Raw genomic sequence first — 21,520 nt, 5'->3', positions numbered from 1 at the left:
CCTTTCTCTTTTCTTACAATTGATATGAGAATAGTATTTTCAATAACAGAATATAATATCAAACAACTCCACTTATTCAATAAAGCACATAATACGTACCTACATATGAGTACACACTCGTGCATAACTCCCAAGTTAAGATTTCAATTAACAGATCATTACACCTTAATGCATTTGAAGAATTGTTTCCAAATCTTATCATTGAATCTAAACGGTTTATTTAAAACTAAATGGGCTACGCGCATGCGCTAAGTAATAAAAACAAAAAGCTGATAAAAACGTGCCGACCTCTGCAATAGAGTTAATTGATTGAAAAAAAAACTGTATAGCAAAATTTACTATGGACTGTCGATAAGTTTTTTCTTACGTCCGCTCGAGCAACGGGTGTGAAACAAACAGATTCAACGCAATAAGATGGCGTATTATGAAATAAAGACAGCGTTGTTTTATTAATAAGCAAAGAAGTTCAAAGACTGCGTCGTGAATAAGGCTGGGAGACTCTAGTTAAGGGCTATAATAATAAAGAACCTTATATCGAAAACGATTTGTATCGATATGTTTAAAACCAGCAAATTTACATATTTGGCTCCAAATAAAAGATTAATTAAAAATGCCACCATCACGAATAATACGAACAAATAAATATGAACTCGAAAAGTATAGATCGGTTAAATAACAAAAAAAATAACGTATCGAATTGATTGCGTAAAAATAGAGTGAGACTCTAAAACTAAGACAAACCGAGACTGCACAGCTGGTGTTGCGTTAAAGAGCTGAAAAGGGTGTAGGGAGAGCGTACGACGGAGACGAATGAGACAACTCGATGCTTGATTAACACTGAATATAATAAGTAATAACATTGATGTAAATACATGGTGCTTAACAATAACAATTCTTATACTACAAGGGAATAAAAGGATATACATTGCGTTCCGATCGAGTGCCGACGCGACTGGTTGCTCTGTAAACGGCAATGTATTGCATAGTGAGGAGTTGACGGAACAAAAGAACAGCGCACAAGTTTGTTACGTGAATGAAGGAATTAGAGCAATCGTTTTAGAAACCAGCCACACGACAAATTTCAGCAAAAAGCGACCAAAGAGATTGCACTGTGTTTAATCGGTTTCGAAAACTACAATTTAACAGGTTTTTTAATGTCGAGACGGACGAAGTAAATAACAGAAAATACAAAAAAAATCTATATAAAATACACAAAACCTAGAGAATCGTGTTGAGAAATATCATTTTTATTTTTGTGATGCAATTATTGTACTATAAATAGAAAAACAATAAAGAAATATAAGAAATAATTTTAGTAATTAAGTAATTAACATTGGTTTCCAACTTACAGGAAACAAGATAATAAAGGTGTAATTTACTCTCAAAGACACTATTACATCAGGGAAAGTAGAAATAAATATTTATTCTTATTGACGACCTCGGTGGCCCAACGGCTTTTTTTATATGGACGTTGGCGCTAGATGAGGAGGTCGCGGGTTCGAATCCTGGTAGGGCTTTCCTGGATCTGGTCTGGGTGTTCTGGAAAGTGCCTTAGCGTGAATTGCGTTGCTCTGATATAGGGTCCCTAGTTTGAGACCAGGCAGTTGGTGTGATTTTCTGGCAAATTATTATTTTCCATTTGTAAGGTTTCACCACTGCTCATTGACACCACACCCAGCAAGTGTAAATCTGATCCGAATATATTATCCGGGATAACTGGATATGTTATCCGGGATAGTCAGATATATCAGGGGGCGCAAGTTAAGGTAGTGACATTGGTATTGTGGAGGAAAAGATCAATCAGCCGCAGTCGATGGCCAGATTTCTGCCGGTTATGCAACGCGTGACAAAAAGTAGGTAGTAAGTTAGTTAGTTATTTGAGTAGGTTGAAGATATTGTTGATGGTATTGCCTTAGTGCTGCCGTAGATGTTCATATTGATTAGTCTTCGTTCATAGAAAGCGAGTTGTATAATTTCGCTGTTGGTCAAAAATAGTGGCCCAATCCACAATAGTTCCTTTATGGCTTAATGAAAAGTAGTGACGGACATGTATGTCTGTGGACGGACATAACGTTAATACGAGGAATAAAAATAAACTAGCTGTTCTCAACAGTCGCCTTTACAAAGTCACAAATTAATTGAAGGAGCAATGTACGCTTCTATAATAAGATTCCGGTTGATATTTCAAATTTGCCATTTATGAGGTTTAAAACTATTAAGTTAAATAGCTTTTGCGTACTTGGATGACAAAAATCCGTGGTAGTGACCCGTTAAGCTGTAGGTATTGTCGGTCTAAGATGATTGAAATAAATATTGCAAATGATAAACGCATTCAAATGTATATTTACAAAGAGCAACCCCTAGAATTTTTTGCTCATTCTTCTCAGGGAAATCTGCCTTACGGATGAGTACTGCGAGTAGATTATAATCAATGTGACTATTTCAAGTGTGATTAAAATAAAGATGTTTTGGGTTTGAGTTTCACTTATTACTGAGATGTATTTAGAAAATACTGAATTTTATTGTGAATGGGACACCGAGTTTTTCATTTGTTAAAATAATCACATGACAACGTTGAGACTACAATATTAACAATTCTCAATTTTGCATCGGAGAAACGTATCAAGATTTTAAAACTATCTTTCTAGTGAATTAGATGCTTTTGAGGTAGGCCACTATTCTAACTACGGTAAAGTGTGTATTTTTGTAGTGCATTTTGTTAAATTTCCTTTGATGTAACTGGACACTGGAAACCGGACAATAAAAGCAACAAAAAGAATATTCCGATGTGTCGATTACGTGGTGTGTTGGCGATCGGGCAAGTTGCTGTTGCGTCGAGAAGTCGGCGGCAGCGGCGGCGCGGCGGTCTCGCGTCGGAGCGTCATCGTTGAGCGGTCGGCGGTCGTGATTGCGGCGCGCGCGCTGCCGTCACGCGCCGTGCCCTCTGCACGAGCGAACAGACACGGACTTAGCTTGAAATCAGTCTTTCTCTCTTAGATTTAAGTTGGTGGAGTCAATGTCATTCTGTATCCCGCAAAGCATTATTAACAAGGAAGTACGTATTGCTTTTTTGTGCAAAAACAACACTATAAATTAATAAAGCATATAGTTAAATAACCCCTGATTCATACGAATTCGCTACGGTGAAATATTCTGCAAAGCAGCACAAAATTCAGTCAACTACAAGAATCCTCACTGAAAGTTATTCGCTTAAGATTACACTCTTACGATGCTATCCTAATTGTCAAACAGAATAAATAACTTTTTTTTTATTTGTGTCAAACACAACATTATGTCCCTTTTATAAAAAATCTATAGTACCAGAATTTTATAAATAATTATAATGGCTAAGACGACTATAATATGGTATTTTGTTGAATTTCTAATGATAACATTCTTGTTTATAATAATATGTATATTACTAGAATTTATAAATTCAACATTATAAGTAATGAAACTATTATTTTCTTTGGACGGGATTTAGAAATCGCGTATATTTGTTTTTTTAAACAAAACAACGTTTCGGGCCCTTTACAGGTCCCATAGTCACAGCTGATTCAATCTCACTCACTTAATCGCGTATATTTGTCTGAAAAAAGAAAAATACGCGACTTAGATCCGAAAAAATTGTGTCATTTCCTAAGTGTAACATCGCGAAAACCTATGAACTCGATATTAACTTTAGTATTTAAACGGAGCTTAGAGCCATTACTATATAAATCTATGTTAAAGGTTTATTTTAGATACTTCCAACGAACACTATTCCAACTTTAGGACCTGTTTCTATTTTGTTTTTTGTTTCTTTATTTTTTTTCACAAAATTCGGTTTTTTGTTTTTTTTTTCCAATTTTGTTTTTGTTTCTATGTTTTTTTTTCACAAAATTCGGAGAGCATAATACTAGTAAATAAATATGTCTGTTTACAAAAATAACAGAAAACCAAAATATAAAGTTGGCGTAGTGTTCATTGGAGATATCGATTTGTGCCACATTATTTATTTAGAAGTTGCACATTCAATTGAAGTTAACTGTCCTTCTTCGGATGAAAACCACAATCCATATTCTGCGACGATATCAAAAACTAGTCTCCTGAGAACAAAAAACACACGCAACGGTAAAGCCAGATTAATTTTGTTTTTATAAAACTCGAACCGGTCAAGTGAGGCCCTGTGCAGAGCTCGCCACAGGCGATAGTTTTCCCACGGTCCCCGGCGGCCCGCTCGGCGGCCAAGTATAGCCCGACATTTGCATGCCCGCCCCTCACTCCTACCGTATTACCCGACCAGATAGCATCACTCTCCATCTACAATCATTTTAAAGTAAGCAACACACTTTTACACTCGACAGGGTTATCACCGACGGTCAATTCATTTCATAATAGATGACCAAGATCTTATGTGTACTGGTTAAACTAGATAGGTGCTGCGTAGTGATTTATCGTCTACCATTAGTGATGCCGACGTGATCGCCGTGGTGAGAAGGTTGTACCTACACAAGATTTGCATAACATCTGAGAACATGCGTTCATTTTTCTATAGCGCAAGAACAACAGAAAGCCTTGAGAAGAAGTAAGTGGTCTATTTAAAGAAGTCATCATTGTTGTAATTTATCCCTATTTACAATTTACTCTTTTTGGACCTGAGATTATTAATCTGTTTTCGATATAATGTTAAAGAAATATCTTTTTGAATAAAGCAAAATGGCGGTAGTTTTATTGTTTAAAGGAAATAACAAAGAAAAATGACACTTTTACTACATTAAACATCAAAACATAATGTACTTTTTCTTTTTCTTGTTGTATCGGTGGCATAAACTTGCCGCCCTGAACTATGGGACGTGTTTGCCATTGTGGAGAAAGAATTTGCCAATCGGTGTAAGGTTCTCGCTGAATGTTGCCCACGGTTCGCCAAAGGAACAAGGATTTTGAATAGTACCTCTTACGAGGAGACTCCGTTCATACACCCTAATGTACTTAATAATATACCGCAACCCAAAGTATATTTATTTTTTACTTATGGCACAATAACAGACATCGGACATAAGAAAAATTAATACAGTACTCATATCTGTGCCCAATTATAACTGTGGGCAACATTCAAAATTACTTAAACAGACGCTAAATTAATTATTATTATTATAAAAAAAACAAAAATAATACATTATTCACCTTACAACAACGCAAGAAGTGACCTTTTAAAAGTAGGGACACCGTAGTTGAAAATATCGCAATCAGAACATATTTCGTTGTAATACCCATTACCGACACATCCTATACAGTGGCTTATTTTGTAATACATAATATGTTGTCGTTGATTACGGGCGCACAGTTCAAATCGGAACTTTGAACAGGAACATCTCTAGTAAGCCACTGTCAGATAGTCCATTGTTAATTTTAAGCAGTGTACTTGATAAAATCACTCATCCACTTAAGTTTTTCCAAAGAAGTTTTTCAAGCGATCATCGTATTCCCGTATAAGATCATTGCAGCGGTCTCTTTGATGTTGTATATCCATTTTCATCATCAGTGTTTAAAAATGTTTCTGACAAAATAATTTTAAATGGTAAGTTTTTTTTATGTCCATAATGTATACCGATTTCTCCAACTTAAACTTTAAGGTTATTGTACGAATGCAAAATAAACTATTATTAATTTTGTATTTGCTTCTTAAGTTTCTTATTTAGTTGAAGATTTTCGGTTAACCGCGTAAAGTGAAAGACAGTGCATTGGCATTATTGGTATTACGTCTTTCTGGCTTCTCAAACTGGTAGTCAAACTTTTGACAGACAATCACCTGCTTAATGGGTTAAGTGTTTAACCCATGCATTCCTTATTTGATAAATGATTATTAGAAACTGGAATAAGCAGTGTGTATTTAAGTAAAGCATAGTCCAATAAATGAACACATAATGGCCGAATCAAGAAAAAAGTTTCAAAGGTTTCTTATAGATGGCGCTACTGCAAAAAAGTCGTTAAAAATTTAAAACAAAGATCTACAACGAGCATATGGGGAAATTTGTAAGATCTGCGTGATTCGTTCCGTAGCTCAGATGGGAGAGCGATTTCCCCGGTATGGCAATGTCGCTGGTTCGAATCCAGCTGATCGGAGGAATTATTTTTTTGTGTTTGTTCGACCTTTGTATCACAATAATAATCACAAATTGTGTGCATAATCTGCAATCTTAGAATAACTGTATTGCATTTTGTCATAAGTACATTTTTGTTGTACGTAAAAATGAAACTATTTTCCGAGTTCTTAGGTTTTCGCGATGGTTTAGATTAGATTAGATTCAGATTAGATTAGGTAGACACATTAGAATTAAAACTATTTCATTCTGATCTTTTACTACCTAAGACCTGTAAAAGGATCCGAAACGTTGGTTTGTTCAAATAATCTCAGTACAGAGTGCCGAAAAAACCGACCTCAAAAGCCATTAATACCACCACTAGTTAGCCACCCTTAGAGGTGGATTAGATTTTCTTCAAATTTAAATGGGAACACTACTGAGATACCACTACCGATTTTGATTATTATTTTTTTTGTTAGAAAGAGGTTCTAACAAAAAAGAATCGTCAAAATCGGTTTACAAATAGTTATTAAAGATTAAACTATCGCTCTCGTTATAAAAAAAACATACAGTCGAATTGAGAACTTCCTCCTTTTTTTAAAGTCGGTTATAAATATACAACGCACCTTTAAAAAGAAAGTGACTTAAAAAATTTTTAAAAATTAGTTACTACCTTATAACGACTTTAAAAATAAGGTTCATAAGGTCGTTAACTTGGAACTGACTCATTAAGATTCTACATGGGTCCCTTGTTTGGTCAAAATATCACATTCATTTTGCGTTTGTCAATTGTCAAAAGGTTGAAATTTTGTGTTGAGTCAAAATTCATTTTCATTCTAAATCCCTAAAAAAGTAACTTTCATTCTAAATCCCTAAAACAATCACTTTCATTCTAAATTCCTAAAAAGTCACTTTTATTCTGAATCCCTAAAAAAGTCAATTTCTTCCTAAATCCCTAAAAAGTAACTTTCATTCTAAATCCCTAAAAAAGTTACTTTCATTCTAAAGGTGCTACATGCATTTGCGATTTAGATTATTAAATATGTTTAATCTTTTTCTTATCGTATCCATGACATTCACTAAAATGTTTGCCATCGTGGTGAAAGGTTTGCCAGTCGGTATAAAGTACTTGCCGATTGTGCCAGGGTGTGCCAGATTGACAGGAAAGGAATGGTCGTCGTCAGAGGATGAATGATTTTACCTATTTTCTCAAGTACAGCGGTGCTTTTCATGTAAAGGCCTATTATGGTAAAAGACTAAACCATCGGCATGATTTCCAAAAGATTGTCAATTTTGAAAGTAAAAAAGAAAACTTGTAAAATTATCTTCGTAAAGCTACAATTACCTGGCATCTCGAAGGGTATAATTTGTCTACTAAAGAAGCGTCTACGCGATCATTATGATTCTCTCGTCCCGCCCATAACGTAAGACTTAAATTAAATTAAAGTCAGTATTCGTTCACAGAAAAAAAAGTTGATCAATACAGGTATTAATGACTTCTTAAAGGAATTGTTCATTATGGAAGCGTAATCGAAACTTGAGAAGCCGGTTTTAGATTTCTTGAAAACTTAAATTTGGGTGTTTTTGAATCTTTAACTATGAATTAATTTGAATAACTACACAGTAGGGCTTGCCACCGGGAATTCCCGGTTCCGGAAACACCGGCAAATCCCGGAACTGGCTAGGTGCAATCAGTCCTGGTACCGGATTATAGATTCCCGGTACTCCCGGTTATAGCTACCTAATGAGCTATAAGTAATAATAGCCTGTTGGCAACTTCGCTCGGTCGCACGTTACTGCCATTTTAATGCTACTTAAACTGATTACTTAACTACAATATGATTTTACTATATTATGTTATGTTAAAATTAACAGTAACTATCTCTCAAATAGATATTTTAAATAAAAACCTTTACTTTGATTTGAAAATGAAATTTTTCTTTATTATTTACGGCGTTATTATTACGTAAATTATTGAATAGATAACCCGGAAAAAATATACTTACTGGTTACAGTTTAAGCTTTTCAAGAAGTACCGGGAATACCGGGACTACCGGTACAGAGCTGAGCCTAGCATCGGGAATCAAAATTTTAGGAATCGGACAGGTTCTGCAAGCCGTACTACACAATATGTTAAAAGGAACTTGATTACCTTTGAAGGGGTTCCATGGTATGGCTATGAGAGTACTGCCACCTTATCTATTTCTGCCACCAAGCAATAATGTGAGCATTACTGCGTTCCAGTTTGGAAGGGTCAGGGTGCTGGTGAAATTATAGGCACATGGGACTTGTTATGTCTCAGGGTGACGGGCGCAGTGGCAGTGCCCCTAAGATCTTTGCGACTTAAAGCTCTGAGCGGCACTGTAACTGTCATGGATAGGCGTGTCGCTTGCCACCAGGCGCACGACTTGTTCGTCCCGTCACTTGGTGTTATAAAAAAAATAAAAAACAATGAAAATGTTTTTTGTATTGTGTTTTTACGTCTTCAGTGAATTATTAACGACTATGTATGCAAAGCTTATTTATTAACGAGTCAATAAATATTGTGGGTTTTCTTAAACAGCTTTTTATTATTGAAAGCCTTTTCCTTTGCAATCAATCAATCGTTTCCCTTATGGACAGATTAATTGATTTTGTAAATAATCGAGCTCATATACAAAGTAATTAATTTTTTTTTATTAATGTATCTTTATTTCCTGGTAAGTGCGGTCAGGAGCTGAAAGTACGATAGATTGATTTTAAAATTAATACCGACGGTGATTAATGCTTCAATGTGCACATTAATCAATTATTAATCTTACTTACTAATTTAAATGGCTGCCCAAAATACGCCACAACATGGCTTCCATTACGCGAGTATTTAATGATAATGATGAAAGTTGGATAAATTTCTCAACAAAAAGCTAGCAAGTAAATGATAGATTACACACCATCTTTCAGTAGTGTTAACAATGTAGTATATCGTATATTTACGGAGACCTTTTATTTTGGTGGTATTACACATTGAACATTTTTTTAATACCACCAAACCATTTGTTTTTTAGTTCATTTCTTTTCACGTTTCTTTTTTATTATTTTATTTGTGTTTAAAAGAATACCAAGTACTTTATCGTTCTTTTTCAAATTATGTTTATTAGTGGAAAGTTTGCTGGTTTAAGTGATAACTTTTTTGTACTATAATCTTGTACACAAATTGTAAACTGTTTCCCAAACAATAAATAAATAAACATATCCAGCCAGAATAAATTAGGCCCGGAGAAGCCGGGTATATGTAAAAAGGGGCTCAATTAAAGGGCAGGTTAACCTCCCGCGCCAACAGATTTTTTTATGAAACCAAAGCAAGTCATGCGCCAGTCCATAGCGTTGCAGTTCCACTCAAAACTTTAAATCGCAAAATCTGAGGGGCACTACCAATGCGTCCGTCACCATGAGACATAAGGTGACAAGTCTCATGCGCATGTAATTTCACGCACATTATTACTTAGCGGCAGAACTAGGTAGGGTTGTACTTCCCTGGATGAATTCTTTCACAAGCATTAGAGACTGCAACTAAAAAATTTAGGTAGTAATGTAGCTAGGTAATTGGAGTAGGTAGTTAGGTAATGTTCTTAGAAAGCAGCGGTGACGGTGTTGGGATTCGCTGTCTTGGTGGTTCATCTTGGATGGTATGGAGTTGTGATTGAAGTGGAGTTAGTTATATATTTCTTCCCCTGCGCGTTTAAATTTTATATTATATATTATTATGTGTACAGGTCGTTCCGCGGTTGTGGGATACGAAAGGAAAGTACTTTAAATACTGTATATAGGATATTTTGCTTCAAGGAGATAATATTTTATTTTTAAAATTAAGTAATACTGCATTTTATAAAGTTGCCTGCTTCATCTGGGAATGGAACCGACCAAATGTGAAAAAATAAACACCTGTTTTTTTTTATGATACCAATCGAAAGGGTCAATTATAAGGATTAATTTCTTTTAATTAACATAGTATCTCAAAGTAAAGGAATACTATGACATTCTTCGTTTAATTAAAATTAAATCTCCGTGGTGGAGTGGCTTGCACATCGGTTTTCAGGGTTTCGCCATATCTGAGGGCCCGGGTTGGATCACCGGTCGGTAAAATGTAGAAAACTTATTTATTAATTTTATTGTATGTCACTATGTTTTACTATCATGATATTCAATTCTTTTTTTGTGAAATGACTCCACTATTTTGTTAGAATTAGAAATAACAACGATCGAATATTTAGAAAAATTCATTCAATCCGTCTGGAGCCGTCACCCTCAGGCAATCCGTGCTACATGCTCTGACAATTAAGCCACAGAACGTACCAACTATCTAACTAAACCAACTTTTTTGTAATTTCGCGGGTCTGGGTGTTTGCGGTACCGTCGTTGTGTCCGATTTTCATAACACAGTGCTTTAATTACTTACGTTAGTATCGGAGCAATTTATGTGATGTTGTTTAATATTTATATTTATATTCGACATAATATAATTAACTTAATATACAGAAGGTGGATGTATACAACTTCTATTATTTTTCGTGAATATACGCATAATACCTATTAATATAAGTACCAAACATAAACTGAATGTTCTTGGAAATTGTCTACACAAGGCAATGATTTACACTTCGACAAAAAGATTAGTAAATTGTCATCAAACAAAAAGTTAATTCAAAAGTTATTTCGCGTACTTTGATAAATAAACTCCTCTCAATCAAACAAATATTATAAATGGTTATTGAACAAACATCTATGTATAGCGCGACCGCTTAAGTTTCTTAGAAAGTCTTCTCAAAAAATCTGCCTCGCGAATGAGTAGTAGAGTTTAATCAATTTGATGATTTCAAGTGTAGTGTACACAATGTAGATATTTTAAACTCGATTGTTGAATCTTACCCAAAAGAAATGTAAAATTTTCATTTTATTAAAAGCCGCCGCCGAGCGGTCTAATACCAACCTACTTTCCACGGCCCCCTCCAAAAATAGAGAAATTGCTGTAATCCCAATGCTTTATAGGCAGTTTAGTAGCAGTCACGTAGCCGTAGAGCTCCTTGACCCTTATCAACGAGTCCGTCCGGGAAGTACTGCCACCTTACCTATTTCTGCCACGAAGCAGTAATGTGAGCATTACTGCATTCCGGTTTGGAAGGTTTAACGGTGCTGGTAAAATTACAGGCACATGGGACTTGTCAACTTATGTCTTAGGGTGATCATTGCGATTAAAAGCTCTAAGTAGCACTGCAACTGCTATGAACAGGTGTGTCACTTACTATCAGGCGCACGACTTGCTCGTTCCGTTACTTGGAATCATGAAAAAGTGGCCTTATTCAAAACTTATCCAGTACCGCAACATACGTCGTTAGTTTAAAAACAATTTCGTGATGATGGCGGCTAGTCTCATTTCCATCGAACTTCGATTTGCAAAGGCGACTGCCTGGTACAAAAAAATGGAACTTTTATTTAAAAAATTTAGTGATTTTATTGAGAAAACAGATCGACTCCCGTTCCCACGGCCTGCCTTCCGGCCGCGGCGAATTTTGACAGATATCCACGGAATCTTTAACTATGTAGGGACAGCAAAACTATTACCTAGGAAAAATGAATTGTCCAAGGTACTGCAACATTAATTATCTAAATGATTGATCGAGTATTTGCCCCGAAAGGGGTAATAGAACACAGCACTGAATTGAACAATAATTTGCGCCCTTTTGATCTTTAATTGATTTGGTATTTGACACGTTAGGTGACAATGAATAGAGACAGCATTCGGCATCCATCGGCATTAAAGAACACTATACATCGTTAATCGATTGAAAATATCTAACGGTTGTTTCCACAACTACGATTAGGTAACAATTGCTTTACAAAGATAATCTCACAAATCCAAACTGACATTGTAAATGCGAAAGTAGCACTGTCTCTTACGTTTTGACGCCTGAACCGCTGAACCATTATTGATGAATTTGGTACAGAGATAGATGGGTCCTAGAAGAAGGACATAGGCTACTTTTTATCACAAAAATAAATCTTAAAGGGGGTGATATAGGGGCTGAAAGCTTGTATGGAGAACCAATAAAACTATGAAAGTTGGTATGGTGAGTAGGCTCTCGAAGTACTTACTCTACGCAAACAAAGTGGTGGGCACCAGCTAATCTCCTATAATTTCAAAATAAAATTTAATATAGCAAGCAATTAATTCTATTATTAAGAAAAATGTTATTTTTTTAATGAAAATAGTGACAGACATAATAATGTTATGTCTGTACGTATTAATATACGAGGAATAAAAATGAATTAGCAGTTCTGACAGTCGTCTTCATAAAGTCTCAAATTCATTTAAGGGGCAATGTTTACGCTTCTATAATAAGATTTCCATTTTTAATTCAAAATTTGCCATTTACAAGGTTTAAAACTACAGTGAAACAAATTTTTTATACTAAAGGTTATATTATACAGCTTCTGCGTACTTGAATGACAAAAATCCGTGCCAGTGACACGTTTATCTCTTGCAGGTAGTCTCGATCTAAGATGTTTGAATTAAATTTTAAGTTTGAATTATTTTTTTTAAATATTATACAATATTTAAAAAAGGAACCCCTAGTGTTTCTTGCTCATTCCTCTCAGTCGAATTTGCCTTACGAATGAGCAGTAGAGTTTAATCATGACGATTTCAAGTAAATTTTGCTTACCTATGAAATAAGTATTATTTTTGACTTTGACTTTGACTGTAGTCTCGATTAACAATAACAAAATTGAAACAATTGTTTAAAATCATTAATAAAGTTTTTTGCAATCAGTACTTTGGGGTAGAATGACCGGCAATTAGCTGCGCGGGCGCCGCGGACTAGTTCTTGAAGCTATCCGCCGGCTTTGTAGCCACCGCTTGGTTAAAACAACTCCCTATTTAACTGTACCATCTTTATACATCATCCCGTGGATAAACCAACTGTAAACGCTTACCTTGGAGTGTCTTTTCTTGTTCACAAAAATAGCCTTTAGAGCCCATACGTTACGCTAGAACAAATTGTCTTGTACGTCGCTTCTTCTTCTACGTGTGGCGCACTATAAATTTCCGGAATGAATAAGAAAAAAATACTATAATTGGTCAGAAATGAATTTATTGTTTCTCAAAATATTCTTCGTCAGCGTTAATGTACTTTTTCATACGAATGAACCAATTTTGAAAACATTTATGCCACTCCTCCGTGACAATCTCTGATACATATTTTTCATAGTCTTCGACAGCCTCTTCAGGTGATAAAAATCGTAGACCGCGTAACTGGTTCTTAATTTTTGGAAATAAATAAAAGTCACAAGGTGCCAGGTCGGGACTGTACGCGGGATGGCTCATAACGTCAACGTTGTTCACCTTCAAAAATTAATTTGTCTGTCTGGCCGTTTGAAAACTGGCATTACCGTGGTGCAAGATGATACGTTTACGGTTACTTTTACGGAGTTTGTCAATAACTTCCGGCAAACAAATGGTCGTGTACCAATCACTATTCACGGTACAACGATTCTCCAAAGCAACAGTAGCCACGTGTCCAGTTTTATTAAAAAAAGAAGCAGTCACGCGCTTAAAGGCGCTTTGCGCGCGCGCCGCTTTGGTTGGTTTCGGCTCATCTCGAAAGACCCATACACTCGATTGCTGCTTTGTTTTGGGATCGTAACTATAAATCCATGTTTCGTCACCTGTTACTATGTCCCACACCAAATTTGACGCCCCTTCATTGGATCTGGTAAGCATCGTATTGCACCAAGAGACGCGATCCGTTTTTTGAGCCTCAGTCAAATTGTGTGGGATCCACCGAGAGCACAGCTTTTTCACACCCAAATGTTTGTGTAGTATTCATTGTATTTGACTCATGCCTATGCCTAAAGATACCCGAATCTCATGGTATGTCACATGCCTATCTGTTTTGATCATACGGCGCACAGCATCCATGTGTTTGTTGTTCACAGCAGTGGACGGGCGACCATCACGAAATTCGTCACTGAGATTCGCACGACCGCGTTTGAATTCTGCAAACCAGCAATAAATAATCGTCTTGCATGGTGCTTCATCGCTAAAAGCAGTTTGAAGCCGAGTGAAGTTCCGCTGAGCTGTTAAATTACACTTAAAGTCATAGAAAATCATACTACGAAAATTTTCACGAGTTAAATCCATGGTGATGTAGACAACCAATTTCTAAAATGACGCCACAATGTAAAAATAAGTGACAGTCAGATGAAACAAACTGTATTCTACAGCCAAAGAGTTTCATTTTCAAATGTTTACTTTTTGAATATTGTTTATGTAAGTGGCCAGTTCCGGAAACTTATAGTGCGCCCCATGTTATAGTCTGTCTTTTTTGAATATGGAGTAAAATGACAGTTTATTGCGCAAAATTGTTGCCCGCTTGCAAGATGCTCGAGTATCGACTGAATGTTGGTTACGAAGGCAATAAATAACCGAATTTGTTTCATTTGAATTATCATGAGCTCATTATTCGTCCAACTTCGAACTGCCTCCGTGGCCGAACGATTACCACGCCGGGTTCGGTTCCCGGGCCGGGAGAAATATTTGTATTTTTTAATTTGTGGTTGTCTATGTGTGTATCCATGACACTCGCGACACAGGGTTTCCCTAGTGCGGGGTTACGTTGAGTGTGTGCGTTATAAACTGCTGGGCGCAGGTTCATTTAATTTCTATAATAATCGTTCTTTGTAAGCACCAATTTTGCACATATTTTGCTTAGTGTACGTCCGGATCTCGTGTAAATGTCATTTATTCATCTGACCCACTATCGGATACTAACCTCCATATTTCATTCACCTTTCCTACCGAGTGACAATTTAAAAAGCCGATCACTTTTCGGCAACCTCAACAGATCTTTCAATTTAAAACTGTTTATTTAGATTTTCGAATCAGACAAAGTGCCACATGCTAGAAGTGTCCGGAGCGGAGTGTGAGAAGATATCCGTGTTCGATTCCCACGCGTGCCACGCGGCGCTTGTGGCGTCGCGCGCTAGTGATGTCTTAGACAGTAACTATTTGGTGTCACGTAATTAATAATTGTGGTATTTATCACGTAACTGTTTGCATGAGTACCTAATTAAGTAAATATTATTATGATCAAGCAAAAGGTAAGCCACTGCTGAAAATGTGACTGCCTTATAGATGTAACAACGGACTGTGTATAGTGAACGAGAACCAATAATAATATTTGTATGCAAAATCACTACTAAATGACTTTTTTCAGTTTTGTCAAATTCAACAAATGTAGGAGAACAAGCTTTTAATTAAAATTTCTAGAAAAATCATAGATTAAAGTATAGTTTTGCCTTCTCCAAATTTTAATTAAAAGTTTTTTAATAAATTATGTTAGCAGAGTATTGCCGATCGAATTTCTTGGTCAGAAATTGTATTGGATAAACGCCTTAATTGTCTTATTGCTTACAAGCACGGTTCGACATTATAAATATTTTTATTTTCTTTGATAATTATCATGATAATATTAGTCAACCGTGTCCTTGGGACCTGTAAAGGGCCCGAAGCGTCGGTTTGTTTGAAAAAACAAATATACGCGATCATATCCGGAAAAACAGTTTCATTTCCTATGTGTAACAATCGCGAAAACCTAAGAAATCGATATATCATGATAATTGTTTAATAATTATCCGGTACATAACCGAGAATTATTCATGCTGATTCATAGTTTTGTCTCTTTAATTTTTGACTAAACATGTCAAACAGTGAGAAACCTCAATCAAACAAAACACGAAGAAAATCTTTGGAAAAGCAATTTGGTGTGCAACGATATCTATGTACTAGCGTACTATACACACGCCGCGTTGGAATACACAACACTTCAATATCATGGATTAATTAGCAACATAGTGTTCTGACTTCATAATAACAGATTAGAGAAGATATGAATAAAATAGTTACTATACCATATATAAATTAAAAAAAAAAAAAGATTAGCCTGCATGGTCTAAGACCGCTGTTTTCCGCAAGGAAAAGTACATAGCATAACATGAATAATTTCAACAACTCGATTGTATTTTTTCTTTTAGTTAATAGTTTTTCTTTTTAGTAGTATAGTATATATAAATAGTAAGCGAAAGGTCCCTGGGTCAAACCAAAATGAAAAGTATTGTGCAACTAATAGCTTTTTTGCCAGGGCCTTTACGTTGATTCCCCTACTATGGATAAATATCATTGGTAAACACTTAATATTATCTGCCTGTCTAGCTCAATTCATTCCCAATACATTCCCAATACTGTCACGTCAGTCCATGGTACTACCTGATACTCTTTAACAAAATTCAACACTAAAACAAAACGCTTTCACTATTGATAATGTTTTATTTGGAACGTGTATAATATGAATGTTCTTGTCTATAGATTAAGTCGTTGGATGTATGATTTTTTTGACATTGACATTTGAAACGTCTCGGATACGAATATGTGACACAACATTGCTAGCGGTAGCATTTAGTTGTTTTGAATTAATTTTACAAAAAATATTATTATCATTTATAATTATCATGCTAATTATAAATGATAATTTTCACTTCGAACCCTGCCTATAAGTACAAACTTGACGAACGTAAAACATCACACGTATTCAAAGAACGAAAATTAACATTATAGTTAATGAAATCCGAAAAAAATATCCGAAAGATTGACGTCACTAGTGGTATTTATAAACAAAGCCGCCCACACTTTCGGTGCTCTTAGCTAATGATAATGAAGCAATTATGTACGGTGATATACGATGGCACCGTTACTCCGAGCGTGCGAACAAGGATTTTAACTTTTTTTATCTTTTTATCGACGCCAATTTTATATTTAAGCTACGATTTTAAAACTTGTGTTGTGCTTTTAATTTGTTTATACTATATATGTATATATATTAGTATTGTTATATTAATTAACATTTACAATAGTGTATGAAATTATGAATATTAAATTTTAATCACATTTTATTTTCATAAGTTATTTAATGTATCACGTATAACTAACATATTTGTTATTTTTGTTTTAATTTGCAGTAATCGCTTATGGAAATTGATTATATATAATAAAGTAAGCCCTCTCAAATTGTGACTAACCACGATCGTTTATGTAAATTGATGACGAAACTTATTAATGACGTCAACCTAAAACAAGTCGGGTCTATACAAATACCACGGTGACGATGACGAAGGTATACGATTACAAGATTTTTTATTTTATAGCATCATTTGATATTGCTCGATTGTTTTATGGTTTTTTTCTGGAGATACCACTGGTTGGTGAGTCAGACAGTAAACGTGCTAAGTATGCACTTACACTTTTTTTAAATATAATTCAACAATAACTTGGTAATGTAAAGTCGTGCTGAGTATAGTGAACGGGAATCATAAATAATATCTGTAGGCTCGTAATTACAGCAAGTTATAATGTAATTTTTTTAAGCAAGCCTGTTCGATAGCGTACGGTCGAATACACGTAGCGGGTATGTTCACAAACAACTGACATACTAAATTATTTTTATAAAATTGAGGCTTTCAGAATGAAATCGAATGCAAATTATTCAGTTTTTTTTTCGCGTCTCTTTATGTCTGTAAAACATTAGAAAGTTCTATGATATTCTAGACAGCGTCAACGTCCTTTATAGGTCGTAGAAACCGGTGTGAATTTCACGTGTCATATGACGTATCACGAGAAGTGACTACCTCGTGTGATCGCCTTTTCTCAAGCTTGCAACGGCCGGTGAGTCAGAGAGAATGTTGTCATTGTTTAGTCTAAGGTCCAGCGAAGTCTGTAGGTCCTTGTATGCATTTGTTGTAGACACAATACTCACGCTTCGCCGCGCCGGAAGTCGCCCCGATAACACGTGAGGTTTGTTTCATCCACAATGGAATGTTGGATTTACATTTTTTTAAAGCATTTCAAAAACAAACAGATCCGTTTGAGGTTTTAACGTTTTTTTTTTATTAAGATAGGGAAATGATGTTTACTTTGATTTAGTCAAAAATTGTGAGCCAAGGAACGGGGGAATTTACTGTTAAGTTCATTACAATACAGTTTTTATATGCCTTCATTGTAACATAGCCCACAATTATCTTGTTTTTAAACAGTAACTTTTACAGCTCTAATGTAGTCGGGGGGAAAACAAAAAATTTGAAGACCAAAGGGCCAGCATGCGCCAATCTTTACCTGACTGGAGAAAACGCACCGCAACAACCTTTTCGACTTGTCCCATTTTGAACCGTGCCATTTATTACCAAATGGTTTTTGTCTACTCTTGTTATGTCTTGTCTTTTGGCGCCGACAAAGTGAAGGTCAGAAGACCGCATACATCAAAGGAAACTCATTAAAGTCATAAAATCTCCAAATAAATATGTTTTATTGTAGTTGTAGGTAATAATGCATTTAAAATGACAATTGCTAAAGACAAAAAATTACACTTTGTAATAAAAGTATTTGAAACGTGCATTTACGATATGTTTTGCTTTGACTAATATTTAATACTAATAAACAGTACAATTAAAGCACGTGGTCGCTTTTTCTGTACAAAAAAATTAACCTGCTCGTACTTTAGATATAGTCAACACTTTCAATTAATCGTAGAAAATAAATAATATCTATGTATGTTAGGTACATCGTTGTGCAATAGCAATTATTATATTATACAATAGTAATTATTATACAATGACTACTCTGTTTTGCTTTAGCACTTATCTGTTTCCAAATTCTAATAGGTTAATAACTAGATATTTTTAAACTTGTTTGTAATAATAACCACAATCTGAACAGAAATATTGTTTAGAAAAAATCGTAGTCTATTTTAAAGACGCCTGGGAAAAATATGCTACGCATACTTGAAACTTGATCGTTGGGCCACACGTGCTCTTGCGCATGAATGGGCGCAGGGCGGTGCGGGCACAGGGCCGAGGACGCGCGGGGGACGGGAGACGCGGGGCGCGGAGGGTGAGGGCTAAGGCTTTTTTCAGGCAGTACATAGCGGCGCGCGGGCCAAGACGCGCGTCAGAGCTTTTAAGCTCCAGTGTCTGTAGAGGCTACTTACTAAATTGATTATAGAGCCAGTGTTCGGAGATATAGTTCGGATTTTAAGGTTAGTTTTTATAGAAGTATTGCGTGTAATTATTACTTAACTTTTGGTCTAAGTTTTTAATGGGAGTAAGTTGAATAATCAAAACCCTACAATTTATCAAGGGTTTTAGGACATAATAAGTTCATATTTATTTATCAACTTCTATGCTGAAACAATTAAAACATATGAATATTTTTTTTGTCAGGTTTAATCAAGATGTCAGCAGATCCAGCACCGCTGTCTAAGACAGCCAAATATAAGAAGATCACAAAACCACTACTTGAAAGGAAACGGCGCGCGCGCATTAACCGATGCCTCGATGAATTGAAGGACCTCATGGTTGGCGCTCTAGAGGTTAGTACCATTTTCAATGTATGAATTACTAGATACCCAGCCCTATTTATAGAATACGTTCAAGAAATTCATAAAAAATTGTTAGGCTCAGTGCTCATCAAACTGCTATCCATCATCCATTCACACGCCATTTATTTTTATCACAGACCGGTTGTCCTTCTGTTTATTACTCGGACACTTATCAAAGGCCGGCCCGGAGCGAAACTGGAATATAAAAGTACAAGTTCCATTAACGAACAGGACTAGGAGTATCTACTTGGTCGATTGCACAGTTATAATAATGTGACGTTTACCCTGTCGCGCCGTACCGTGTGAAACACACGACGCACCTGCTCCTCTACATTGTTTTTTTCTTTTACAGATCGATGACGACAACTTAAGCAAGTTGGAGAAGGCTGATATCCTTGAATTAACTGTAAACCATCTCACAAAGTTACATCGCCCTAAAGACCCGGTTATAGAAGCGAAGAAGTTTCAAGCGGGATTTGGGCAATGTGCCGCAGAAGCGTGCAGATTTATTATGTCGGTGCCTGAGCTAGATACAAATGTCAGCCAAAACCTCGTTAGTCACCTGTCGAGACTCATCACTGCGCAGCCTCTTACCATTCAAGTGCCCGAGCGTCCGCCTTTTTCCCCGCCGACATCACCATCGTCGATTGTTTCTGATAGACAGCACTATTACAGCGACCACGACAGGTCGTCATCTGATGCTGAAGATTCTATGTATGCCGGCGATAGTTCCTCAAAACAATGGGTGTACAGAACCAACGCTAGAGCGCCTATGCATGCCAACGCACCCCTCACCGGCTTGCTCACGACAATCGATAAAATGTCTTCACATCACACGGAGCAGTTCAACGGTCCATCAAGAAATGGTGCATACTTCAATAGAGTACCAGCTGAGGCAAAAGATGTAATCTTGCGAAAAATCCGACAACACATTATGGATAAACGTGGCAGCGAAAATTATAACACCGGCGACTTGAACGTAAGCGCGGAACCAGTTGAACCAAAATATTTACACAGAGATGAAGCGTACGCAGGCGATGAAGACCGCGATCAATACTCACCACCGCATGCGTCAAACAACAATATTACGCTAGATTTAAGAAAAGTCAGATCTCCAACGAAACTTCTTACGGAGAGTTCACCCAAAAGTGTAGTTGCATACGGCACGAATCAGTTAGACGCGGCTTCCTCCGAGAGCAAAGTTGAAGCGACGATCACTCTTCCGGAAAAATGCGAATTACCGATGGATTACAGTAATTTGCCGCCAAAAAAGAAAAGGAAATTGATCGAGTACCAAGAGTACAAAAAACAAGAGGAGGCAAGGCGACAACTGGACGCTTTTTATGCGGAGAAAAAAGACCGAGAGAGACCACCGGCGGAACTGGACGCGGACGGGAACAAGTGGCGCCCTTGGTAGGCCATTGTTTACGCGCCGTTGCTAATTTGTGATATTGTTAGTCTCTTCCACGAAAAAGCTTTAATTTATATTTATAAGTGTGTTTAATCATTTCATATTTGTTTATGTACTACATATGTTCACATTCGTGCCTAGCGTTAGCGCTAGCGCTAGTGTATTTGTTATTTATAAGATTTAGACCTTTTATAAGACCTAACTTTAGATGTGCCATTGTTTTGATCTCGATGTCTTCCTTGTAAATTATTAAAGTTTGAAGTCTTCCGTAACTTGTGTTAAGGAGTTTTATAATACATCTGTGTGATTATTATGTTAAAGAATACCTTTTGTACTTAAATAAAAAAAATATAAATATCTACCCCCAGATTTAGACATTTCAATCTTAATTAACGCACCCCAATAACAACTATATCGAAAACTAAATAGTGTATAAAGTTACTTGTTTTTGTTTTTTTAAATTCTTTCCGCTAAGGAAAAGACTAAGGTTTATAACCAAATTTTGGTGAATTTTTCTTTTCGTTGTTTTGTGTGTAGGCATGCGTAAAGTTTTCAGTCCATATTTTTAAAATGTGCACAAAGGG

At 36.0% G+C, this 21,520-nt stretch overlaps 1 protein-coding gene across 2 annotated transcripts; it reads left to right on the top strand.

The window, feature by feature from the left end:
• The first annotated feature begins 4,453 nt into the window (after positions 1–4,453).
• Positions 4,454–21,298, top strand: LOC113231371 (class E basic helix-loop-helix protein 40-like). 2 transcript variants are annotated; one of them, XM_026465665.1, is made up of 3 exons: positions 4,454–4,567; positions 19,368–19,516; positions 19,878–21,298. In XM_026465665.1, exons 2-3 carry the CDS (start codon positions 19,379–19,381, stop codon positions 20,940–20,942), a joined length of 1,203 nt encoding a protein of 400 aa, XP_026321450.1. In that variant the 5' UTR covers positions 4,454–4,567; positions 19,368–19,378; the 3' UTR covers positions 20,943–21,298. The 2 variants fall into 2 exon arrangements, with proteins under 2 accessions (XP_026321450.1, XP_026321449.1); XM_026465664.1 differs by lacking the exon at positions 4,454–4,567 and adding an exon at positions 19,044–19,183.
• The last annotated feature ends 222 nt before the right edge of the window (positions 21,299–21,520 follow it).

The sequence above is a fragment of the Hyposmocoma kahamanoa genome, unplaced genomic scaffold (assembly GCF_003589595.1).
Source record: "Hyposmocoma kahamanoa isolate Upper Pololo Valley unplaced genomic scaffold, ASM358959v1 65, whole genome shotgun sequence".
Lineage (NCBI taxonomy): Eukaryota > Metazoa > Arthropoda > Insecta > Lepidoptera > Cosmopterigidae > Hyposmocoma > Hyposmocoma kahamanoa.
The sequence above is the reverse complement of the archived record's forward strand: the minus strand, read 5'-3'. Positions and strand labels throughout refer to the sequence as shown.

Coding starts and splice junctions, on each gene's coding strand:
- LOC113231371 (XM_026465665.1), top strand. CDS start 19,379: ATGTCAGCAGATCCAGCACCGCTGTCTAAGACAGCCAAATATAAGAAG. Junction 19,517..19,877: donor TCATGGTTGGCGCTCTAGAG/GTTAGTACCATT, acceptor TTTCTTTTACAG/ATCGATGACGACAACTTAAG.